Genomic DNA, 27081 nt, shown 5'->3' with positions numbered 1-27081 from the left:
AGGGAGAGCCCTCTGCCGCTTGGTGTTTACCGACTCTCTGTAGCTGCGAATGCGACTCTCATATTCTTTAAACTGAGGAGTGACAGAACGACACTCGGCACGACTTAAAAGCACTCATTTCCACACAGTCCAAAAATAACTCTGCACATACAAGTCAGACAGTGGTGCAACCGTATGATTGTGAGGGGGAGAGAGTGAGAGACGGTGAGAGAGACTCGATCCCTCAGAACAATGAAATTGAAAACTGCTCTGTGATTATGGTTTTAAAAAAAAACTTGTGTAAAATTACTGTTTGGTCACATTGAGCATGGTGTTAAATTAATGGCTTATTTTAGTGTAAATAGCAGCTGTTAAGATTGATTGATTTAGAATAAAACACTGCCTGTGTAGGGAGTAGGGAAAGAGGTAGCTCAGTAGCTATTGGAGCACACCCTGGTGGACTCCATTTGTAGATTTTTGTTAAATAGAGTAGTGTTCCTCATCAGAACAACTATGTGCTGCAGTGACTAGTGGGTCGTCTGTGTGTGTGTGTGTGTGCGTGTGTGCGTTTATTGACTCTAGAAACATAGAGGAAGTTGTTTCCTTCCTGAGTGATTAATAACAGGAGAATGAGTTTGTATAACAGTCCAGGTTTATCTCTGTGATTTGTTAGCAGAGTGTTCTGGCCGTGTTCCTGCTCGTGGCCTTTGGAGAAACCTATAACACACTAACAGTCTTCATTAATACACTACACCCTGGGACTAAACATAGCAAACATCTCATCCAGGGTCCCAGTCAAGGGGAGGGCTTTGAGGTGGGTGGGGGATCATTGCTGTACGGATTTGATGGCACTGAGCCACAAGAGCTTTAGTAAGTTCAGCAAATGGTGTTGGAGACTGTGTGTACACATTTGAACATCTGTGTCCACAGTGGGTCATCAGTGGTTATGGCTGAAATCGTTGATTCCAAGTTTGCGTACGGCAGTGCTCTGCTGTGAGGTGGGCGGAGCTCAAGGTCAAATGACCAGGGCGCATAGCCTCAGTGACACTAGGGTCTCTTTGACCTGACTTCCTAGAACCAACAGCGACTGAGATATGACATCTGAAACGCTCTTGAACATGTTGAAATCACTTCAGCCAATGGGTTCATCTGTGGAAACAGGGCAGAGATGTGACATGCTTGGTCTTCCAGTGAAAACGGCTGTGATGATGCTGCAGTTTTACTGAACTCTCTGTTGTCTTTATGGAGGTACTGAGCTGAATGTACCAGGATACAACCTCGTTTTTACACTCTTCCACCCAATGGCAACTCAGCAATTCGTTCTTTTTTTTTTACCTACCTGTTAGAATATGTAAAACCACATTATAATTAATTTTGAGTCAAGGAATATTTCAAACAGTGCATATGTACATGTCTCACTTCAGTGGTGTGTTGTTGTTTGTTATTATTATTATTATTATTATTGGATTCAATCAAAAATATCAGTTTCTGTTGTGGTGTGTGTGGCTGCCCTCAAATTATCATGGTACATCCCATAATAATTAAAGCACATTTGAGCTTCACTTGCACCATGTAAAAAAAAAAAGGGAACATGTTCCATCTCTGCTTCTGTGTTTCCTATTTTATATTTTAGGAATATAATAACTCTGAACTATGGAGGAAATAAATAACATAACAGTTCCATAGAAAAATAACCCTAATCATTATCTTATGTCGACATGCTCCGTGTCCAGATGAAAAGTAAATAGGCTGAGAAAGAGCCCTCCCCAGAACGCACTCTCTCTGATGGCTCTGGGTCGAGGCGAGAACTAACCCAGCTGAACAAAGATCCTAGTCATAGAACACGTACTCTCTGATGGCTCTGGGTCGAGGCGAGAACTAACCCAGCTGAACAAAGATCCCAGTAACAGAACGCACTCTCTCTGATGGCTCTGGGTCGAGGCGAGAACTAACCCAGCTGAGAAAGAGCCCTCACACAGAACACACTTTCTCTGGTGGCATGTTTGCTGAACTGTGCAGCACAGTCTAAATGGTTAACTGCTGCTCAGATATTGCTTTGTGCTAACTGCACTTGCTGAGTTTCCATACTCTTTTGCTTACCAGATTAGAGCCTTTGTCGGGAGGTAGTTCTGATACGTATCTTCTTTCAGATCAGTCAGAAAAGGTAGTATGCAAATATTAGTTTTTCATCCTGGTAGATTTTCAATACTACTTTGGATGAATCAAATATTTGTGGTCTATTTTACACAGTAGCGCTCAGAAAGCTCCTGTCCTACATGTTGATGCATTTTTAACTTTGACCAAGGTGGCACACCAGCTGCTGTTGAGGCAGATATTAATTGGCTAAAGGGCTATGTTTATGTTAAAGTGAAAGGAGAAGTCACTAAAATGTGAGTCCTCAGTGTGTTTCTTGTTTTCTCCTCTGTTCCAGAATAATCACATGCTGCTTTGTTCCAGCCACTAGTTGCCTGCATCATATTGCAGCCATTTTAATAATTTTCCATGTTAATGAATGTAGGTTGTGCTTTGTGCTTTTGTTTTTGGAGTGGAAGCCTTTATTTGGTTTCTAATTTTACATCAACCTAGGCCCCACTCAGGGAGTCTTGTGAAGGCCAGTAATTACCTCCACTGTTAACATGCAGGTCAGATTCTGCCTGATGTAAATGCTCTCCTCCTCACTTTTTCCTGCATGTAATTGCCCGTTTTCACCTCGGCAGCACTGGGGGATAAATAAGCCACACGTTGGCCGGTTTAATCAGAATCGAATAACTGAATACATGGCTTCGGGCGCGTCGTTACAGCCGCAATGAAGCCCTCCTTTTAACTAAAAGCACCGAGAGGAGCCGGCGTCTCTCACACAAACACTCCCAGACAAACACGCACTTTCTCTTCATATTCAGAACACACAGACCACTCACCTGCCGAGCAGTCAGTCACATTTCAGTCAGACACCCTTTTCTGCACTCATTAAAAAAGCCACATTTCAGCTCTAAAACTCTGGAGTGCTCCCATTTCATTTCGCTCACGTTAGAATAAAAGCCTCACATAATATCGTACACACGGTTTCTTAGTCTTTCATAGTCTGTCTGCGGCTCTAACACTTGAGATGACACCCATCCAGTGCCAAATAACGCTATCGGGTTAATATCAGTGGATGCTGGACAAAAATATAAATGAATCTAGTACTGTAACGAATCAGTCCTGAAATAGCACTCGCAGTGTTGGAATAGTCTGAGCAGGAGTGACACGTTTTCGGTTTGTCTGAATCGGCCGAAGTGTGTGTGTGTGTGTGTGTGTTTGATACTATTTAAGGGGACATATTCTAACCTTGTTTGTAAACACTAACACACACAGTCACACACACACATATATACATGCTCGCTCGCTCATACATATTCAGATATTCATTCTTGCCCACCTAAATGCTCATGCACGTTAACTCCGCCTTCTGCATATTCGCACACTAATGTATTCGTACTGTCTTACCCACAAATATACATATCCACTCATAGTACTGTGCAAACATACAGTTATCTTCTCTGGTGCTTGTGTAATACAGGGGGCCCTCGACTTACAATGTTGATCCGTTCCTACGTTGCGTCATAAACCGATTTTCGGTGTAAGTTGGAACATACGTACATACTGTACTCACTTATCCTGTCCTAACACCTATCCTCCTCGTTCACGTTACGACGTGTACGACTCAAAAGCACTTAAATCGAAACAAGGCTTTATACCGTAAATGGGAGATTTGTCGTAACCACGAAACATCGTAAGTCGGGACTGACGTAACCCCGAGGACCTTCTGTATTTGCAGTGCATGCAAAATTTAGCAGAATATAGATGTATAATATTTTTTGTTTTGTTTGTTTATTTAGTTATTTAATTTTTTCCTTCCCCTAAAAAGTAGTACCTGTGTTTCCAGATGTTCTCCTGATCGCCATGGATTGGTTAAATCAACAGCACACTTGATTTTACACAATGAAGTATTTATTAAAACTAGGTACTGGAGGGTTACATCAAATAATACTGTTAAACCAACACATTCACACACGCAAGGTTAATACTGACTTTAATCATTGTTATTTATTCATGAATACATTCATTCATTCATTATCTGTAACCCTTATCCAGTTCAGGGTCGCGGTGGGTCCAGAGCCTACCTGGAATCACTGGGTGCAAGGCAGGAACACACCCTGGAGGGGGCGCCAGTCCTTCACAGGGCAACACTCACACGTTCCATTAATATACACTCATACATTAATAGACACTAAGCTACTCACACTCATGCTCATTCACTCGGTCACAAGATTTGCATGTCGTCAGCCTATGCGCTCCCCTGTCTTCCCCTCATTTGCATTAGTGATTAGAGGACCGGTCCAGCAGCCTCAGATTTACATTTCACGCCTTCGGGCGGTCACGCTTTGCTCAGGTGTTCTCGGCTTCCGCGTCTTCGCCTCCTGAGGGAGTCGCCAGGGGAGGACTGCTGTTTCAGGGCAGTGTTATGTAATGCCAGCTGGCCCTCTGTCAGATATTTGCATGAAGCTGCAGGTGTGATGTTGACCACAGACTGCAGACCAGTCCTCTGACCTCTCGCCGAGGGCCGCTTTCCTGGACGTGGGGTTTGGACTAGAGTAGTGCCGCTAGCGAATTTTCAGTGGATCTTGTGCTCTGGGACAACTGGCCTCGAATTTTTTTTTGTGGTTTGTCTGACCTCAGACACTCCAGATGGGCTGATTATTTAAGCTGATCATGTTTATTTTCCACAGCTGTAGCTTACAGCATCATAACGCCAGCTGTTATGACGTAAACACAGGACGGCAGAAGCCTATAACAGTGGAAGAAGGGGCAGTTGTGACCTAATTATTTGGGAACGGGCTTGGGGCAGGGAAGTTACTGTTTAGATCCTTCAGACCTGCAGGGATATCGAAAGGGAGGGAGGTGAAGGGAGATCAGTGTGTCCTGCCTCAACATTCATGGCTGCAGTGACCTTGGGCTAGGTATCTAACACCTAACTGCTGTGTGTGTGTGTGTGTGTGTGTGTGTGTGAGCTCACTGCCCCTAGGCTGTGTGTTTACTGCCACAGATGTATTTTATTTATTTATTTGATTAAAAAAAAAATTAAACCTTTTAGAAGGCAGTGGTGAGTACTGTTTGTTTACTTGAGCTCAGGCTGTGTCTGTTGTCATTCATTCATTCATTATCTGTAACCCTTATCCAGTTCAGGGTCACGGTGGGTCCAGAGCCTACCTGGAATCATTGGGCGCAAGGTGGGAATACACCCTGGAGGGGGCGCGAGTCCTTCACAGGGCAACACAGACACACTCACACACTCACACCTACGGACACTTTTGAGTCACCAATCCACCTACCAATGTGTGTTTTTGGACTGTGGGAGGAAACCGGAGCACCCGGAGGAAACCCACACAGACACAGGGAGAACACACCACACTCCTCACAGACAGTCACCCGGAGGAAACCCACACAGACACAGGGAGAACACACCACACTCCTCACAGACAGTCACTCGGAGGAAACCCACACAGACACAGGGAGAACACACCACACTTCTCACAGAAAGTCACCCAGAGCGGGAATCGAACCACAACCTCCAGGCCCCTGGATCTGTGTGACTGCGACACCTACCTGCTGCGCCACCGTGCCGCCCCTTGTTGTCATTCAGGAGCTACTAAATAGTGACAGCTAGGAAACGAGTCTTTTTAAAGTGATTTTATTAATGGAAAAGATTCACACGGCAGTTTCTGTAGCATTAGAGATTCACGAATTCATCTTAATATACTCTACAGCCCCATTCCATGCCTTATCTCCTGGTGCCATTCTGCTAAAAGTCACAGAGACAGATACGTTCATTCAGTCAGTAAACAGTGGTCTTTAATGGGGAGTAGAGCCGGCCGTCTTTGCAGAGCAGATTGGACATGGTCAGGATTGGAATGAGGGGCTTATTGGATTCTCTTACTCTGCTCTACACTGTACAGTCTCTGGTCTGAGGAACAGATCTCCCTGATATAGACCACCGATCACGCTGCAGTCGTCTTTACGTTATACCGTGGTTGTGATCTAACCGCTGGGGTCCAGTTGTGTAACAAATCTGTCCTGAAACAGCAGACACTCGCGCTGTAGGATTTGATGTCGTCAGCTGTGTTTCTTCCTGTTTAGTGGTTAAGAAGATCCTTTTGTGTTAGAGTTGTCATCAGTTAAGACTTCTGTGTTGGTTTCAATTCATGCATTATATTCTTGCTTGGTCCAGAACAAAGGAAACAAACACACCCTATAAGTGTTATAAAAATTCACAGACAATTTTTTTCAAAGAAAGATCTACACACAGATAAATGCCAAATATACGTGAGTCATGTTTTTTTCAAACCGTGCGTCAATGCAGTGTGCGACGTGGGGCTGAACTCGCTCCTTGGGTTTGTGTCTACACTGTGTGTAACCAGTAGGAGTCTTAGCAACAGCTGGTGAATGGAGGTCCGGTGCTGTGACTGGAGAGACACAGATGAGGGGGCGGGGCTGTTCTAAAGTCATGTAAGGATTCGCAAAACCAAAAGTGTGAAACCCAGCCAACTGGAGTAACTTGTCTTGGTGCTTTCTTATTAGAATACTTCCAGAGTCTGAGGCCTTTCAGCAACATCTGAGGGGATCTGACATCTGCCTTGACATTTTAACAAATTGCACATACGTAAACATGGGTGTTGGCTTCACACTGATTTACAGCTTTCTGATATTTTCATTTGTTTTTCTTCTTTTATGCTATACATCTGATGTCACAGTTTTATTTTTAAACCTGTGGCTCACACAGTGACTATTCATGAGATAGATGTGAAACACAGGTGAGAAATACCCTCCCCTGGCTCATTAGCCCCCACCCCACCACAGCAGTTAGAACAACTGAACTGTTTGTAAACCGTGGTATTTACTTATTTAGCAAAGACACGTACTACTTAGGAACAACAAAGACATGCATATGAGCTTCAGACGACTGCTTGAAAGCAGCAGAGGGCATCCAAACTTGAACTAGCGTAGCATCAAAGCTAACCAGCGCTAAATCTGCTGCAGAAACTGAGTCAAATATATGTAACTTACTCATCACAGTGCGGAAACACAGCCGTGTGCATTTTTATGTGACTAAAATGAGCGTTGTAATCCTCCAATAAGAGCGGCCGGATTATCCTGCTATTATCATATGAATACGAATGGGTGGGGCATCAAGGGTCGCGGTCTGAGTCTCAGAGAGACGTGCCTCTAGTTATGTATCATTCTATAACCAGGTACATTTCTCTTCCACCTTCATATATTTGAAAAGTAGACCCTCTGCGGTTTCTGGGGTTGTGTTTATCATGTTTCTAGAACAAAAACTCACCGTGTAAGTGTTTTGGCACAAGTTCTGATTTATCCTGCTGGTCGGAGTTCAGACTCCAGAGGGTTAAAGGCTGACGTATGGTGTAGATGATGTCATTAGTCTTTACTATTTCCAGATGCCCACAGAACCTCATCCGGGACGTGTGAGAGTTGGACGCAGTAAAACACTCAGTAACTTCCTCAGGGGCTTGTTTACATAATGCAGACCTTGACAACTTTGCTGAGCGGTGGACGGAGGGAGCACATGTAAAATCCCAGATTCCTCTGGATCTCCGACAGACCGGAGACCGTCTTTATCCCGAAGAACAAGGAGATTAAAGTCAAGTTTAGAGTGGAGCAGTGTGAATGGCAGCGTAACATTCCGAATGAATACATTCCGTCGTTGACACGAGCTTTGTTGCTGATATTCGGGGCTGAGGTTGACTGTAGTTTATATTTATGCATTGTGTGTGTAGCCTGTAGCACTCAATTTAGGTGCGTTGCCTTATTTTAGAGGACTCCTCTTACACACTGAGCTGTATGTTTAACAGAGACGGCAGAAAGCTTGATAAATGATGGTAAAAGAGTAAACTTCCTACACGTTCCTATTGAAGAAAGACTACTGCAGCTGTCTAATACTGGACCTGATAATGAAGAAAGCCCTTGTTCAGTGCATGTGAACGTTAATGTGTCTGTCTGAGGCCCACCAACACACACACTGTGAAACAAGACCACCCGGACAGTTTCCTGTGGGCGGAGCTGGAAATCACGAGCCGTTCTGTTTCTGTCGTCAAGTGCAGAGACTGCAGCATGGCCCCGCCCCTTCGTCTGATTCTGTCCAATCACAGCGCTGGCCCCGCAAAGATGAGGTTAAATGGACAGTGTTTGTTTAGTAATCAGGCTAACCCTAGATTAAATGTACTGTAATAACCGGTGGCATTGTGCCGTGCTGGAAGTCTCTGATTGGTCTGAACCTGCTCTGGATGCTGCGCGGCGTCCATCAAATATCAGATTTGACTCAAGTGCCCCCTTCTGAATATTTAAGGAGACTTTGTTATGAAAATAAGGCAGGTTTTTACAGCCTGGTGGAAGAGATTAGATTTTTATGGTAAACTAAATCTGCATAATGTACTTGGTGATTGGAGGAGCACCTTGATGAAGACAGATGCCCGAGTGTCACATAATGAAATGAAAGGAAATCCATCTTCCTGCCAGTCTCGCGTCACGTGCTTCCTGCCGTCGCCTCCTCGGAGCACACCGCTCGCGCTGGGGAGCTGACGATGGCTATCTCTCGTCTGCAGTCCCTCTAGCGTCCGAGGCACTTGGGGACTGTAAGAGGGCGCCAGCGGGCTTTTGGTCTCCTGTCAGAGCAGGGCATGATTAAGGATGGTAACGAGGCCCACTGCAGTATTGATCGGAGCGGACGTGTTCACACACAGACGTCATGCGGAAGGGCTAGGGGCTGCTTTTGCGTCCAGAGTGACGGGAACGTGTTTGGTGGTTGGTAAACAACACATGGATTGCCTCTGGAGAGAGAGAGAGAGAGACTGGAGGACAGCGTGGACAGTTTCACCAGAGAGGGCCGTGAGAGAGAGACTTGAAGCTTTTCTAATGCTGCTGTTCACACTTAGCTCCAATCGAAGCCTAAAAAGACTTTTCTGAGTTGGAAATATGGTGATAATGATGTAAATAAACACAATTATCTTTCCAAATCCCTTTAAATGAGGCGAATAAAAGGAGCCAACTTCAGCTGCCAGTCTGTTTTAGCTTACCTTCTGTGAAATTAAACACCCAACGTGGATATTCTGAGAGATAAACACACGCTGAAGATGGCTCACCGGGCTCTTCCCTTATCCTATCAGGCACGAGAACAGGTCTCTGTCCGTAGCCTGGCAGGAAAGTGTGTGAGGTGGATGTCTGAGGGTTTTAGTGTCCGTTAAAAGGAGAGAACAAGTGAACACAGTTCTGGTTCTTAATCAAACGTATGTGACCTGCTTTGGTCAAAACACCACAAGGATCAAACTCCACTGGTGTTGCAAGGTATACTGACACTAGAAAAGTATCTATGTCATGCTATGTCATTAAAAACGGTATGGTACACACATAATTAGTACCGGTACTTTAAACACTTTCCACAGAAATGCCCTCTGCACAAAACACATACACACACACACACGTCAATTTTCAGTCACCTGGGGTCCTATTCCCTGGGGGAGGGGTGTGCTGCTGAATGCCGCTCTCCACTAGGATTCGCTCAGAGCTCTGAGCGGACGGGTCAGAAGTGATTGACACCTCTGTAAACCAATAGCAGGTACTCGGACGAAGCCAAAGAGAGGCAATGTGCTGAGATCAGTCACTCTCTGGGACAGGGACGGCGCGCTCCAGAGGTGCTGAGTACAGGAGTGTCTATGGCTAAAAGAGCACTATGGAACGCCATATGGGGCAAAATGTTTTAGAATAAATTTAAATTGACTTGTTTACTTGTCTACTTTCAGAGAATGCTGTATAACTCCATATTACTTCACTGTTTTTGCTTAAAAATGTGTAAGTTGTGTTACAAGATTCTAGTGAATCAGAAAATGTAAAGAAATGTCTGGTCTGTTATCCTCAGCACCCAATAACACACTATTTACTCCTAAAATAATAGGCGCTTTTGTTTTTTTTGTGTCTTTTTTTTTCTTTCTTTATATGTTCTCAAATGGAACTTAAATGATGGAAACAAAAGCCTGAAGGAGAAACTGTCTACATCAGTTAAGCCTTGAATGATCATCCTATTATTTGTAGGACTTAAGATATCTAGTGTTAAAGTGGAGTAGTACAAACAGCTCTAAAATGAGCCACAAATTGCCACTTAACAAGCTGAGGACGGTCAGCAAAATCACTGGTATCTGCTTGTAGAAAAAGTACATTACTTTTCCTGATATTTGCGATGGTATTGTTTCAGTATGGGTATCGAGATATTTAGGCAGGTATCGTATCGAAAGTCATTATTTTGGTATCGTGACAACACTAAACCCCACAGCAGTGTTCTCCCCCTGTCTAAACAGAGCTTAGGCAGAGCAGAGGAGGAGGGTGACGAGGATGGACAGAGGGATGGAACTGGAATGTAGGCAGTGAGGGGAAGATGGCCCTGAGGGGAGCTGACCGAGTGCCAGAATGTGATTGGAGGGTGGGTGTAGACGGGTGGTTTGGGGGCCGATGTAGGACAGAGTGAATTAAAACAGACGCGGGGACTGTTAACTCGTCTCTCTGAAGATCTGCTCTCTCCAGCGTCTCCACTCCGTCCAACACCAGCGTCTCCATCTCACTCCCACCACCCACTGCCAACAAGAGCACAGTCTAATGTACTCTCACTGTCTCTCACTTTGTCTCACTTATCCTCTCTCGCTCTCTCTTTCTCTTTGTCTCTCCCTGTCTCACTTATCTTCTCTCGTTCTCAGTCTCTTACTGTCTGTCTCATTATCTATCTCACTAACACTATTTCTGTCTCAATTTCTCTCACCTTGTCTCTCTGTCTGTCTGAGGACTCTCCTGTTTCTCTCATTCTTTCTCTTATATATTGGGTTCTTTTACTTTCATCTTTTTGCTCTCTTCTCTCTTTCGCTCTCCCTCTATCTGAAGTCTCCTCTTTTGTAAAAGCCCTTTCTCAGAGTGAGGCCTGTCCGCCCTTCCTGTCTCCCGTTTGCAGATCTCGTCTCCGCTCTGCCTCTCGTCTCATCCCTGCTCTCAGTTCCACACTGAGCCCGCACCAATTCCTCGTCTGCGCGGGCAGCAGATTGCCCACAACAAAAGGAGTGGAAAATGAGGGCTGCTGAGGCTGAGAGATTGGAGCTGATAGAGACTGTGACAGACACAGCTTAGAGACAATTTGTCTCCGAAGGTCTCGCTGTCGGTGTGTGAGTTTGTGTTGGGCATTAGCTATGGAGAATGGCCCATTGATTGCTTCATTGAATATCGTGCCGTGCCTCGCAGCTACACTTGGTTTGCGGAGTTTTTTTTTTTTTTTTTCTTTTTGTTTTGTTTTTCTCTTTTCCCCACATGCAGCCAAATGTTGGACGTGCTTCAGTAAGCATCCCCATATCCACTTAATATATCCCACTGTTACTCTGGAGCCTGTTATCACTGCCCCAGTCTGATCACAGGTGTAGCCTGTACTTCTCTGCTCCTGGGTCAGAGGCGAACATGAAGAGCAGAGTGGGTTTGACCCGGAGAAACAAAGCAAGGGCAGAGATGAGGGCTACCAGGACTCTTCTACCCAAACCTGCTAGAGCTATGCCATAGAATGACACTATTGAATCCCCCTACACAGAGTCAGGGATTAATTGCATGGTCATAGTGTTGTGCGGTATACCGATACTAGAAAAGTATTTCAATAATTTGTTATTGAACATGGTACAATACCCCATATAATTAGTACTGTACTTTAAGAAGGAGTGTTTAAAAATAAGAGCAGTATTTCCAACGAGTGCCACAGGGGGACAGTGTGTGCCTGCAGAGCTTTACCTACACTCCCTCCTTTAAAGAGTTTGCTGCTAGTTTTAGCAACTTTTCAGACCTTTAGTGAATTATTAAAAAAATAAATAAACAAAAGCAACTTTCTGTACAAACATTAGCTGCTTTTTATAGAAGAGAATCGCCGGTATCACGACTCGTTAGAACACCAGGACTGAGCGGGGGAGACGGCACAGTCGGTCCACGCGGCAGCTCACACAGATCAGAATGAGCTGCCAAATGGGTTGAGTTTATTCCTTTTTCTGAACTCCTGAACTGAGATCCCATAAATGATTTAGGTATTCAGCTTTATTCAAACAGTAAACGCATCTTATCAACGTATGACACGGGACCGAAAGCACGATTGGACCCAGAAATGGCGAAACGTCACGTGTGGCGTCACATGTAACAAGCGGACACCAGTGATTTTGCCGACCGCCCTCAGCTTGTAGAGAAAGTACATTACTTTTCCTGATGTTTTAGGTTTTTGTGATGGTATCGTTTCAGTATCGGTATCGAGGTATTTAGGCAGGTATCGTATCGAAAGCCATAATTTTGGTATCGTGACAACACTAGTGTAGAGTTGCATTCGAGTATGTGGAGTAGGCTCCAGACCCACTGCAGCTCTGAACAGAATGAGAATGAATGAATAAATGAATGAACGGCTGCCTCTTCATTCAGGGTTTTCTCAGAAACGAAGTGTATTCACCCGGTGTTCTTACCTTCTTTGGCTTTATCACTTTCTACTCCTTTGGGAAGGCTTTAGACTAGATGTTGGAGATTTAAGACTTCCTTTATGAATAAGTACAGCGTGTGGGCAAGTGCCCTACATCATTGTGAGCGTTTATATTTGTGTGTTGGTGTCTATCCGTTACTCTGCAATTACATCTCCAAAACACTAGGGCAGAATCACATGCACCTCCTTCAGCCCTATGTAGTGCACACTTAGTGGGGTAGTAGTATTAGTATCTGTGAAGTGCACTACATAGGAAAGAAACCAATGCTTAACACAGCACTTTTTTTCCCTAGCTGGGGCCCATTCTTTGTAGTGAGGTGTTGTGGGTTTTTCCTCTCTCTCTTCCCTCTTAAGTTGTTTTATAATTGTTATTCATTCCTTTCAAACGGATGTCTGACTTTGCAGCTGTCTTCTGAGGGAGAGGAAGTTCATGTTTTTGGACTTCCTCCATTCAACTTGATCTATGTTCGTCCAGCTGAGGCCCGATTATAGTCGTTACCATTGTGACCTGTAGTTACGGTTCTGGGGATGTGCCCGTTGTGCTACAGTGTAGGGAACGCTGTAGGGTGCATGGCTACGTGGGATAAATTGGCATTAAGCCTGTGAGCGTGGTCAGGGACTGATGTGGGTTGATCAGTTTTAGATCAAATGCACCAATTCGGATCTTCCCAAAGTGGAAGGATGCATGGATGTGGTGCTATTGGTGCCTCTGCGATTAAGAATGACTCTGGCCCTTAGCTTATTAAGTATCATTAGTGCGTATAAATTGTAACATTAGAAATGTATGTGTATACTATTTTTGGTCGTCTCACACCTCGCCCGAACATCCTCTCTCCTCTCGGCTTGTGTTTGCTTAGCAGAGGGTGGTCTGAGACCTTTCATGCCATGTTCCTGTCTGACCCACCCGCCTCTTTCTGCGTGGTAATCACACGTGGGCCGTGACCTCGTCTGGGTCTGACGTCACCGCAGCCTGCCGCCGTCTGAAAGACAGGGATCGCTCAGACCCTGCACAGACACGTCTGTGATCAGATTACTGTGTGGAGCGGAGTAGGCAGGTATTAATATCTCTTTTGCAGAAGCAATTACACCCTTTTCCAATGAGCAGCTTTGCTTCGGCTGCCTTTTGATGTTGATTTGTTCAATCGCTCCCAGTGTCTCTCCCAAGCTGCCGGAGAACTTTGAGTCCAGATCCACCTGATACCACCTCCACTCTTATTTTAGATTCTGCTCATAAGGTCAAGGAGCAGAAGGCTGTTCTGTGTTTGTTGCTGACATGATCCGTTACGTGAAAATGACCATGTGATGTTTTTTGCTGACAGTAAGGAAATTAAATTGCTGAAGAACTGTGATTAAACCTCACTGTATTTGCTTTTTGTGCTACCTAAGAGAGATTAATCTTCACTTGAACCTCGTCTCGAGCTAAACCTCACTTTTCCTGCTCCTCCAGCTACCTCAAAGATTAAACCTCAAGCTACCTTGATTAGGCTAAACTACGCTCTGCTTTCTCTTCAGTTTACTTTGTAGGGATAAAACCTCACTCTGCCTCCTCCTTGAGTTACCTCAGAGAGATTAAACCTTGCGCTCCCTGGTCCTCAAGCTGCTTCAGAGATGAAACCTCACTCTGCCCACTCCTTATGCTACTTCAAAGAGAATAAGTCTCACTTTGCCTGCTCCTCCAGCTACCTCAGAAAGATTAAACCTCACTCTGCCTGCTCCTTGAGTTACCTCAGAGAGATTAAACCTTGCTCTCCCTGCTCCTCAAGCTACCTCGAATAGGCTAAACTACGCTCTGCTTTCTCTTCGATTTACTTCGTAGGGATAAAACCTCACTCTGTCCACTCCTTGAGTTACCTCAGAGAGATTAAACCTTGCTCTCCCTGTTCTTCAAGCTGCTTCAGAGATGAAACCTCACTCTGCCCACTCCTTGTGCTACCTCAGAGAGAATAAACCATGCTCTGCCTGCTCCTTGAGTTGCCATGATCCGTTTAAAACCTGAATTTGCCAACTTCTTAAGTTATCTCAGAGAGGTTTAAACCTCAAGCGGCCTCAGAGATTAAACCTCACTGCACGCTCCTCAGGCTCTTGCAAAGTGATTAAGCCTCGCTGAGTTTGACAGATGTGTGAAAACACCTGACCCTAATTCAATCCTATTCTAGAACCATGATACCCACAGTTCATAGTGAAAATCTGTTTGGTTGTGGTTAAGCTCCAGTGAATAGAAGGCTGTTTACGAGCTGTTGTAACGTGAGTGATTAATGATAATAAATTCAACTTTATATAGTGCTTTTCCCAACCCCAAGGACGCTTTACATAAAGGGAAACACACACACACACACACACACACACAAGAATGCTGTTTTGTACTGCTCTCCTTCAGCGGCTCCGGTAGAGGAGTCTGGACATGCACAGCTCCAGTTCCATCAGGACTGGGTGCGTAGAGCTTGTGTTCTCACAGAAGTTCCTTTTGGTTCATTTTCCTCCCCCTGTGTTTGGAGTTGAGCGAGAGCCGCTTGAAAGCAGAGGCAGGTCCTTGATTAGGGCGCGCTGTGAGTTAGGCCAGCAGTCGATAAACTGATCTAATTTCAGCAGAGCCAGTCGACTGGTTTTCCAAAGCCCATGCTGCGCTGCAAATGACTTCACATAGACTCAGGCAGCGGGGGTCCTCGCGGAGAGACGTGTGAAGAGCTTTCTCCTAAGTGCTGCAGAGGCTGATCTCCAGAGGAGCTGTTGGTCAGTTCGCTTTGGCTTACGAGCACGAGGCCCTGGAGAACGGAGGAGAACTCGGGGTTTGGAGATTTCAGGGTTGCATTTTCCTGTCAGACTGAAGTTTGTGGTACAGCTGAAGGTTCTGCCGGCCGCATAATCGCCCGTCTCCCCGCTGTGAAGACCTCTACAAGGACACACCTCATTTATTTAAACTTTTCAGTTGTTTCTTCCTCCTTCCACTGCTTTCTAAAAAAAAGTGGAGCTTTGAAAACTTTTAGGGTAAAACTTTGGGGGAAGGACAAGTGTTAAGCCACTGATACTTGCGTTGACTAAGGGTTTTAACCCCTTACAATGAGAGACTAATTGCATGGTAATTTGTGTTATTCAGTAACTACAGGAGCTTCAAACTGGAGGGGGCTATACTTAGGTTCTCATTGTGTGTGGACACAGCAGACGCAGCCAAAATCACATCTCAGTCTCATGCAAATTGCATGTGTACAGGTTTACGGCTGGTGCTAGTGTCCACTAAAATGAAATGAGGTCCAGCGTCTACCACGGGTTTTGTTTGTATTTGTTCGGTCATTTTGCTTGGTGTGTGTTTGTCTTTGTGTTTACTTGTGAGGGAACCAGTGCAGTAAGCTTTCTCTGTGTGTGTGTGTGTGTGTGTGTGGGTGGTCTCTGCTGCCTGTATAATTATTTCACCTTATTATTTTTGCTTGTACCCCTAGATTGCACTTAGTCATTCGTCAGTGACTTCCAAACCAAGGAACGTATGATTAAAGCGACACTAGGTCGTATAGTAACAAAGTTACAGCTTCAAAACCTTTGAGTCGTAATAGTGAGGGTAGAGCCTGTGTTGTTGCGACTCCAGCCTCAGCACTATACTGCTAAACACTAAACTGCACTATATCACTTTTGGAGGAGGGTAGGAACCCAGTCAGTTTTCTGTGCTCTGCCTAAATCAGAAAACGTAATAACGAGGCGTTCTGATTCTTCTCCACTTCTGACGTCAAGGTCAGAGGCTTTAGAAAAGCCCCGCCCCCTCGTCTGAGTCTGTCCAATCACAGCCCTGGACCCGTGATAATGTGAGAGCGCAAAGATGACGTTTCTGAGTGGTTATTAAAGATGCAGTGATATCTGATAAACCTAAGCTTGTTCATTCTCTGAGGTTCTTCACGTTGCTCAGCAGTGTCATGTTTTCCTTGTAACGCTCTGTGCAGCTGAACATCTGGAGAACCTCCCTGTTCCTGGGAACTGAAGACTTTATCCTCTAAACTCAGTCCAGAGCTGCCTGGCTGTGGTTCAGTTGACATTCGGCACGAGTAAATGTCTGAATAACAGAGTAGAAGGCAGAGTTTCTTGGTGCAGTGGTTAATGACTACAATAAGTTGGAACCTCTCTGATAATGGTCTTAATCAGTCCAGTAAACTGGAGATGGACTTGGCCCTTGATCATTACAGAGCTGTTTGAGTCCAGGGCCCAAAACAGAGTGGGTGTTAGGAGTGTTCTTGCAGGGCTTCTCCTTGGGACTCATTTAGATTGACTAACTGCACCTCGCAGCACATTCACCACTTGTGTAATCCTGTTGGGCTGGAGCCCTGCTGCGCTATCCCCAAATGTCTTTCCAGTCTGGCACTTAAATGATTGCAGCCATTTGTTATGAGCACATTTTGACCTCGAAGAAATTGCCAGCTTGTACACAATGTGGTTATTTTTAAGGGGAACTTTATGCTCCTCGTGCAGTTCCATTGGTCCAGATCCAAGTAGCAAGCAATGATTGTTGCATTGGAAAGAGTATTACCAAGATTTATTGGTATTTGTCACTGTCCAATTGGAGAACACACCACACACCTCAGACAGTCACCTGGAGGAAACCCACGCAGACACAGGGAGAACACACCACACTCCTCACAGACAGTCACCCGGAGGAAACCCACGCAGACACAGGGAGAACACACCGCACTCCTCACAGACAGTCACCCGGAGGAAACCCACGCAGACAGAGGGAGAACACACCGCACTCCTCACAGACAGTCACCCGGAGGAAACCCACGCTGACACAGGGAGAACACACCACGCTCCTCACAGACAGTCACCCGGAGGAAACCCACGCTGACACAGGGAGAACACACCACGCTCCTCACAGACAGTCACCCGGAGGAAACCCACGCAGACACAGGGAGAACACACCACGCTCCTCACAGACAGTCACCCGGAGGAAACCCACGCAGACACAGGGAGAACACACTCCTCACAGTCAGTCACCGAACCCACAACCTTCAGGTCCCTGGAGCTGTGTGACTGAGACCTACCCGTGTTTGTGTCGATTGTATAAAATTGTGTACATTTTTTTTTGCATTTTAATGCCACGGTTACTGCTTCCGTTTGGTGTGTAACAGCCTTCAGAATAAGAGTCACCCTGATTCAGCCTTGTATGTGCTTTTATACTGAAGTATTTTTAAAGACATTTTTTTTTCTAATAATCGATTGTGGATCACAGTCCATTGTTGGCATCTCTTTAAAATAAATCTAATAAATTGAATAAGCACTCTGATATTAATAAGTATTAACAGTACGTTATATTCTTATTTATTTAAGCCCACTTTCACTTTTAACTCCCAATCTGTGTCTCTCTGATTGTCTCCTCAGATGATGCAGTTTGCCTGGGACAATTACAAGCGCTACGCCTGGGGCTCCAACGAGCTGCGGCCCGTCTCCAAGCAGGGCCACTCCAGCAATCTGTTCGGTGAGTATCTGCGCCGTGTCCTTTCTTCAGCCCCCAGTCTGTGGTTCGCTTTCCTACAGCAGCCCTTAGTGCTGTCCCTCAGACCAGCAGCAAATTGGTAGGCAGTCAGAGCCGCCAATCAATATCGCTCTGTGCCAGCTCTGGTCTAAACCCTGCCAGGGCCTTTGGAGTCTGTTTGTGCTCCTGAAACATCTTAACAGGACCCTGCTGGATTTTTACAAACCTTGACTGGCCATCAGAAGCGTTCGGGGGCTGCCTGGGTATTGATCTGACTGCTGTGAAATGTTGAAAACTTGGAAAACATGAGCGTGGTGTTGTGAAAAGTTAGTTTTTGTTGTTGTTCTTGCTCCACTGGGAGTGCGGTTCTGGGTGTTGGTGGAGGAACGGGCCTCTGTGCGGTCACACGGCTGGAATAGGAGGGGTTAAACAGAAGGTGCTGGTCGGGTTCTCATGGGCTTTGTTCCTGTGATCATGTAGAGTGTGTAACAAATCTGTCCTGAGACTTAGAGTGGTTTGAGTGTGATAGCTTCAGTGTCCAAACAGAGTCTACAGGGCTAACGTAGAGATGACAGTACTATATAGCAGTAGATTACAGCACAGTGTTGTTGCAGTGACTAGGTTCTTGATGGTGTTGAAGGCACTAGAGAAGTCAGAGAACCTGCCTCCTCCAGGTGAGGATGGGCTCTGTGCAGCAGGTAGATAACTGTGGGTACTGAAGATAAACAGAGGCTTCTCAAAAATAAGGTCCGCCCACTTTCAGGTCATTTTTTATTATTTTTTTTTTTTTTAAGATGTCCCCCCCTTTTTGGAACTTTTTGGAGGTCTTCCAGAGCACGGGAACCTCCTGCTGTCTCAGGCTGAGTTTGTAGACGTACTGGAGGATGCCACATACTGTAGCTCCAGTACAACTACAACCTCAGCCCGAGAGCTTGAATGTAAACAGAGTTTTCACTGTGTGAGCATTACACACTGTCAGAGGCAATGGGTTTCAGACAGATACACACCACACGATCCTCAAACGCTCCTCGTCTCTAGTCCACTGGGAGTTTAGAGGCTATCTGAAGTGACTGTAGTGGTATCTGAGTTTAAAGACATGTCGGTGGACGGTTGAGGGCGCTGCTGGTGTCTAGTAACACGTACACTTTGGTTTCCATGAAGCCCCTCCCGTCCTCGTGGAGGTTGTGGCTGGCCCCCGTCACACGGCACCAAACAAACCCGAGCAGATCCTAGAGGATGTATTTTTTTTGTTATAGTTAAATGGCTTTTAAGAAAGATCTCCATCCCTTTGAGCTGTTTTTTGCCCTCGCCTTCCGCTCTGACTTCCCCGAGTCACTTCAGAGCACTTATCCAGCGGTCTGTCTTTTTTATGCACTCCAGATTCCTTCAGGTCATCTGCTGAATCACTTTCTCCTCCACCTCGTCTCGTCAGCGTGGAAAAGACTTTGGTCAAAAGGTGAGGAGAGAAAATGGGCTTTATGAAACATTCATCACACCGCCCCAGCCTCGCTGTACGGAATAAAGAGCTCCAGGCCTCTTCCATCACCCCTTCCAGCCAATCAGAGCCGAGGCTCGGGACGGGCCGGGGATTTACAGCTCAAATTTGATTAACCTCCTCCATCTCGTCTGAGAGCGAGGCCAGGAATATGGGCTGACGGCGTCCTTCGTTCATGTCGGAGAGAGACGTGCGCGGTTAAAACAGCACTGGGATGAGTCTGTACCTGTAGCGCAATCAGCGGATACACCACACCGACGCCCTGCGTTTGATTACTGTCAGGTTACAATGGCTGCACGGTTAGTTATCAGTGTTTCACCTTTAGGAGACAAAGGCACAAACCTTTGAAATGGAGATGGCTAAGGGATAGCTGCTGAATTTCCCCCGGTGCAGTGACCCAAGGTGTGGGTCTTGGGGCGTCAGTCCATGTTTCTGCGAACGCACCCAGCTTAATTGTTGTTCTTCTTTTGTATCTATTTCCTTTTCTTAGAAAGGATGGAGCTTGATTATGGAACTCAATCAGGGCCAATTTGTTTTATTCCATTGTGTTCTGACTTGGGCAGCCCACAGAAACGTGACTGGTGTTGCTCGGTAGTTTCTGACCTGAACAGTGCTGTTCACGCTGAAAAAGGCAGCTCCACATTGGCCATCACTAACAGGTCATGTGTTGTTGTTTGAGGTCTGAGGGATATCGCAACAGCCTTGTGTGGCTCTCCCCTGGGGCGTCAGGAGTCATCAAGGGCCACGAAGACCACCCAAATATAGACAGAAACGCTCATGCACGTGTTCCTCCACTGCAGCCCGGCGTTAGCTCTCTCCGTCTCCTATTAATAAAGAAATGCTGGAGTTGTCATTATTAATTCATGAGCGTATTTGGCTAATGGGACCTCGCCTTTGAATAAACCATGACCCGATGAATGCTGGCCGCGTCTGTTTCCTCAGAACACAGGCGGGCATCGGGGCTCCTGTTGGCTCTGAATCCAGCCTCCTCTGTCAAGAGTGTGTGTGTGTGTGTTCTAGGATACCTGCCATATGGAACACACACACACACACACACACAACATCTGGGAGCTGGAGCTGAACTCAACAGGGAGGCAGGTATCATGGAAAAAACGCACACACACAGACAGAAAGCCACAGCCATAAGGGTGGTCTTCTGTAGCCACAGTAGCTCTTTATTCACACTCCTGTGTAGTACTTTACTTCAGAACACAGCTCTTTCGTGCCATAACATTAAAACCACCTCATTGTTTCTCCATTCTCTCAGAACTCAGCACTCAGCAGTTCCACAAACACACTGTAGTCCATCTGTTGCTCTGCACCCTATGGGTCTGAAAGGACGTGGAGCTGTCAAAAGTTGGGTCGTAGAAAAAGAACCGGACCACATGATTTAAAAAAAAGAAAGCTGCATAACGGACTCAGCACCTCGGTAATGAAATCAGGAACCACATCTCGTCCATCTGTTGCTCTGCATACTTTTTAGCCACCACAGGACAGTAGCTCATCTGTCGCTGCACAGTGTGTCGGTCGTCTTCTAGTCCTTCATCAGTGACACAGGACGCTGTCGGCTGGATGTTTTTGGTCGGTGGACTGTTCTCGGTCCAGACACTGATGGGTTAAAAACTCCAGTAGTTACTGCTGTGTCTGATCCACTCCTTCCCCCCCCCCCCCTCCCATAAGTAAAGACTTTTGAAAGCCCCACATCCACATGGTTTCTCTTCATAACTCCAGCTCTGAACTAAAGACACGGCGTACACCAAACACACCATCGTTGATGACCTGCTTTGTTATTGAACGGTTATTCATGTCTTTGTGGGAGAGACGGAGACTGAGACTGAAGCGGAGTAGGAGCGTGGCAGTGGGCTCCCGGTGACAGGGTGTAGGTGGTGTTTGTGGAGATGTGGAGTGCGACTCCTCGCTGAGAGGTGGATTTGTGTTGCTCTGCGCTGCTGAGTGATAAAGGCTTGTGTTCTGAAGCCTCCTGATTGTTCGTTTGACGCGTCCTCGGGGAACACTGCGCACGGCGCCCTAAACGATGAAGAGGTGGCTTTTTTAAATGAAAATAAACGAGTGCAGACACAGGCTAACTGAAGCCTTCAGCTGAGGAGCAGAGAAAGGAGCTGTAAGCACTAGCAGCGATTTCACTAAACAAACTCTCTCTCCCTGTCTATCTCTCTGTCTGTCTTTCTGTGTCTCTCTGTCTGTCTTTCTGTGTCTCTCTGTCTGTCTGTCGCTCTGTCTGTCGCTCTCTCTGTCTCATTATAAAACTGCCCTTTTTAAAATCTCTATAAAATTATAGTTGTGTGTTGCGCTCTGGGTATTAAGCAGTTGCCCTCCCCCTCTCCCTCTCCCTCATGGATGGAACTCTTCTGTGAAGGTGCAGGTTTTGAGTTGCAGCACAGTGAAAAATTCATCACACATTTGAAAGTGGAGAAGAGAGGGGACGGAGAGAGAGAGAGGGAGAGAGACGGGCTCCAGCTCCAAGCCCCTGTGAGCTCATTTAGTGGTGGGACTGCTGAAGCGTGCCTGGGCATCAGTATCAGTGCGGCGTGTTGTCAGTAATGACCCAGCAGCGGTTCAGTCTGAGAGGGGAGGAGAGGGAGCGGAGCGGTGGAGGGCCGAGAGCTGACGGGAGCCGTGTGAGGCGCATTCACAAACACGTGCTTCATTTTCACTTAATGCCTCCCGTGGTCCTGAAAGTAATGAAGACGATTGCGGTTTGTTTGTAGGGAGCTGAGCTGTGTTTGTCGAGGAGGACGAGCCTGCGTGAAGTGGACTGTCGTCGGTGAATACCAATGACCGCTTCACTCTCGTCCTGTGGCATGAGAGCTGAGGCTGGTAATAAAAGGGTTAAAGTCCCTGTCACTGGGTTGTGGAGTAAAGGAAAACATCCCTGACTCTGGAATTCTGAAATGGATAAATGGTCTGATGCTAGCACTGTTGTCTGCTCTTAGCTGCTCTTAGCTCTTAGTTACATCATCAACGTTATCATCAACCACCCCCCTCCCGCCCTCAAAACATTTCACACCCCACTCAGGAGGCAGTCTGGGCGATTTTCCACTGCATGGCCTCTCTTACCTGGATCTACTCTACCTTTTTTTACTTTTCCATTGGTCAAATCAGGTCCTGGTTCTGGAAGCGGGTTCTTGTTTAGTGGTTGTTCTCTCGTGGTTCAGAGCGAGTCGAGTAGGGACTAAACCGTGGCGTGTAAACCTTGCAGAGCGCTGATCGTCCAGAGAGAGTCGTCACTCTACGCCACGCGACGCAGACGACCAGCACCAACTCTCCATCTGTAAAATCTCCAGCTGCAGCAGAGATCACGTTTGTTTTTATCCGACTCACGACGGCAGCTCGTAAAATGACGCCGTGGTCTTTTGAAGAGGTTCAAACGCTCCTTGGATCGGTGGCCGACGAAAGAATCCAGCGAGAGCTGGACACTGCAACAAGGAAGGACCAAACTCTACTGATCTGTCTGAACTGATGACGGAGCTGTGTTCAGTCCCAAACAACAACAACACGCCAATTCACCATGAGTTACACATACTACATATTCAGGAGCAGTTGTAATGCAAGACCAACTTGTACCAGGGAGAAAACGGCATGTAGAGCCGAGCCAAACAGAGTAGGTACCAGGCAGTGACTTTTGAATAGCTTATCATATGTGTGTGTGTGTGTGTGTGTGTTTCCTCTGCTGCCCCGTCCTCTTCCGGCGGGTTTGAGAGAAGCTCAGGTCTTGCGGAGAAGTGCTTACCAGCAGCTTCTGGCTGAGCGAGACAAGCTTTTCTGCTTCAGCTGAAATCACCAGCGTAATCGCTTCCAGAGGAAACAGTGTGGACGCCCCGAAGGAAAGAACCACAGAGGAAAACAGAGGTGGAGGAGGGAGAGGAGGGAGGCGAGCTGGAGGGCTTGTTTGTCCCAGGAGTTCTCTGATAAAGCTGGAGCTGTGGACACCATGCCTTCTCATCGTCGTCTCTTGGAGCCTCTTTGTTTTCTCTTTGTCTTGCTGCAAGATTGAGAACTCTAAAGTCTTTTGCTGAATAAGTCGTGGCCTGTTTCAGGAGACGTTTTGATGAGGGACAATAAATCATAGATTTGTAACAAGATGACTTCACATTCAAAACTCAGGCCTTTATCAGCTCAATAAAAAGAAGTAATAATACAGGGCCTACAAGTAGTTTGCAGTAAATGTCAATTAATAATGAATAATTGAAATAAAAATGATACTGTAGCATATGTCATGGTGGAGGCAGGGTCAAGAAACTCGGTCATGGCTACAGAAGGTGTGTGTGGTGATGTCTGTTGAAGAGGACAGTAGGGGTTGTCTGTGTTTCTGAGAGATCTTGAGGTAAAGCGATATGTCAAGAACTTCACAGCAGCACCATTGGAGAAACACCAGCACCCAGAGAAAACCCACACAGACACAAGGAGAACACACCAGATTCCTCACCTGGAGCAGGGCTCAAACACACAACCCCAGGACCCTGGAGCTACCTGTTACACCACTGTTCCGTCCCTGGCAAGGTTTCAGTTAGTCCACAACCCATACTTTTTTGAAGACAGCGTCCACTCGTTTTCCTGCTTCTCCTCTGACTGTGATCCGTGTGGTTGGTGATGAATGAGCTGATGTGGCTCTGAGAGCTGTCAGGGTGTGGTTTTCATGCTTCCGTTTCTTTATTTCTTCTTTTTCCTTCCATACCGAGCTGTGTGTAACGTTCTCAGACTGATGTCGCTGCCTGTGGCTGGAATACATCAGAGATTCGAGAACGTCTTCGTTTCACAAGTCCTCCTAATGCATTTTCTGATGGGCACAGCAGGAGAGAAGGTGCTTTTGGCACCGAACCGCAAAGAAACTTTGTCTCAGGGTCGTGCAAGGATGCGTCACTCTGAAAGAAAGGCTCAGTATGCCACCATCTTGCAGGATCTTGGCAGGGACGCTTCCTCCTGACGGATATTTCTGAAAGTTAACTGGCACAGGGATATTTCAGGTTCTAGACGAGTCTCCGGTGGTGCTGCTTGTCTGTCTGAAGCTAAAATGGGCTGCCGTCTGTCACGCTGGCCGCACCGAGCTAGGCTCCACTCCGGGGTGCGGGCTGATTTTGGTTATTCAGAGGCCTGTATGTGGTCAGTGATTCCACCGTTTGTGGTTCTGGCCTGGATCTTCACTTGGACGGTGGACAGAGTTTCTGCCGTATGCCTCATGTGCAGTATCGAGTTCTCAGTTCTCAACACCCTCTACCAAGGACACTGCAGGTTTTATTGACTGCGCAAATCATGTCAATGGCTCGAGTCCAATGGTCGTACGTCAAGGCCTAAAGTAATTGGGTCAAAGTAATGGGGGATGGAACAAAAGACTAGCCTCCAGTCAAATATTTTCCATTTATTTTTCCAAAGTAGTTTAGCATATTGCTACCAATCTTTTTAGTCTGGAGACTATCAGCGTGTGCCGTTGATCTGCTTTGTTGCAAACCTGGACATCAACTTCGTAGTTTGGCCCGAGTTGCTGATCTTAGGTTTATTTTTTCCGTTCCCTCCCACTTTTTAACAAATCTGTTAGACTTCCTAATATGTGCTTTGTCCTGATGTGAGGCAGCATCACTTCTCTTCTCAACTCTTCTCTCACTTGCTGTTGGGACTGTTTCTGTAAGGATTTGATGGCATTTAGCCATGGGAACATAAATGAGACCTGGTGCTGGGATGATTATCCACAACACCACTCCTCACTCTGCTTCTGAGTGTCCTGTGTGATTTGTACAGTTACTCAAACTGTGCACAGCTGAACCTCTGTGTCCACAGGGGGGCGCAGCTCAGACAATGACCTGCAGTTAAAGTTAGAATTATATCCTTGTTTCGAAGTTTAATATCCGGATCGTACAGGTGAATATCGTAAAATTACAACCAATAACTACTGCTGTGTCCTTCACACTCTCTTCTCCAGAGGGTCAGTCTTGATAAGTTGCATTAGGGAAGCCTGGACATGTGCTGTAATTGTTAAGGGATTTGAAGGTTATTCCTAACCCAGCCCTAGGTGTCTGCCCTTTTTTACAAAATGCTGTACGACCTCCTCCCACCGTCTGACTTAAAGATCAACATGAACAGATCTCACACGTCAGTGCTGCTGGGGTTTTTAAACCCTGTGTCCACTCGTTGGTTCACCTTGTAGATGTAAAGTAAGAGATAGACGCTCGTCTGTCGGCGCATAGTTTGTGTTGGTGGTCTGTGGCGCCTCATCAGTGTCAAGGAAAAAGCTTTTCCTTGTAGGAGGCAGGCAGTCATGCAACCAGAGAGAAACAGCCTTGACCCCACCCCCCAACCTCCTTAAAACTCACCTGTTTCAAAGATCACAGAAGTGCCTCTCGAGTGTCGAGAATAGACGAGGGAAATGAGCTTTCCGCACAAGGTAGACTTTAAAATTGAGAGAGTCTTATCAATTGCTCTGCCCCCCGTCTGCATCTCTCCAATCACAGCGCTGGACTCACGTTTATGTGAGAGCACAAAGACGAGGTTAAACGGTGCAAAACACACACGAGTGCGGAGAAATGAAAAGAAAATAGAGATAAAACAGTTAAAAAGCTGAGCTTCTGCTCCTCGCTCTTCACTGCTGTACGCTCGGGGTCGGGGTGAACAGCGAGTGGCTCATTATTGTTATAAAGAACAGGCGTTCTGAACAGGACTGTTTAGACAGGGGGAGAACGCTGCAGTGGGGTTTGATCCTTGTGGTGTTTTGATCATAGCTGGTCACATGTTTCTTTAGGAACCAGAGCTGTGTTCACTTGTGGAAAAGTGGGAGAACTTGTCCCCTTTTTAAAGGAGGTATAGACTAAGATAAGCGCTGCCGTTATGTTCTTTCCTTTACATTTGTCCGCAGTCTCCACAGTGTGCTGCGGAATCATTAGCTCTGCTTCACTGGAGCTGCTGCATTGTTGTTGTTTTTTTTCCTGTTCTAAGCCCGTTTGGCTTCTCTGGCTTGTTTCACTCATTTAGACTTGTCATCTCGCCCTGATCTGAAAATAGGCTTTTCTCCTGCAGGCCTAAGGCAGAAGAAGCGAGGCTCGCATTGTTTGCCGCTGCCAGTTTGCCTTGGGTTTAGAAAGCTCAGTCAACAGAGACGCTGACGTGGGGGGAGTGTGCGTCTGAGGGGCGGGGGCGCTCTCTCTCTCAGAGGCTCTGGTGCTTCTTTTTCTTTTGAAGATGGAGTGATTAACTTTCCTTTTCCTGTTCCGAGAGCACGGTTGGATATTTCTCTCTGGGTTATGGTCATTTTGACCAGGAGCGGCTCTTTATTATGTTTATTAGCAGAAATGACTCCCCGGAGGCTCGCTGCTTGCTGATAACTAATGCTCCTCAGTGCGAGATGGAGAGTTAGTTTTTTTTTATTTATTTTATTTTTAAAGAGCTGAATGAGAGTTGGCCACACAGCAGGTGGTCCTTCATCAGGCAATAGCCTGGGAGTCTGGGATTCCCTCTCTTTCCTGTGTTTGTCTGGGGAATGCATGATGAAGCACTTCTCAGTGCGGCCTATAGGCTGAGCTTTGTCTTCACACACACTTCAGCGTCCAGGTTCCTTCACAAACA

General features: G+C 46.3%; 1 protein-coding gene across 1 annotated transcript in view; it reads left to right on the top strand.

Annotated features, from left to right (window-relative positions):
- Window positions 1-27081, top strand: part of man1a1 (mannosidase, alpha, class 1A, member 1) — a 143603-nt gene that overhangs the window by 16915 nt on the left and 99607 nt on the right. Inside the window, exon 2 of the mRNA XM_066676490.1 lies at window positions 17921-18017. Within this exon, the coding sequence (XP_066532587.1) occupies window positions 17921-18017 (97 nt within the window). The remainder of the gene's footprint in view (window positions 1-17920; window positions 18018-27081) is intronic.

The sequence above is a fragment of the Hoplias malabaricus genome, chromosome 7, assembly GCF_029633855.1.
Source record: "Hoplias malabaricus isolate fHopMal1 chromosome 7, fHopMal1.hap1, whole genome shotgun sequence".
NCBI lineage: Eukaryota > Metazoa > Chordata > Actinopteri > Characiformes > Erythrinidae > Hoplias > Hoplias malabaricus.
This window is presented reverse-complemented; position numbering and strand designations above follow the sequence as displayed.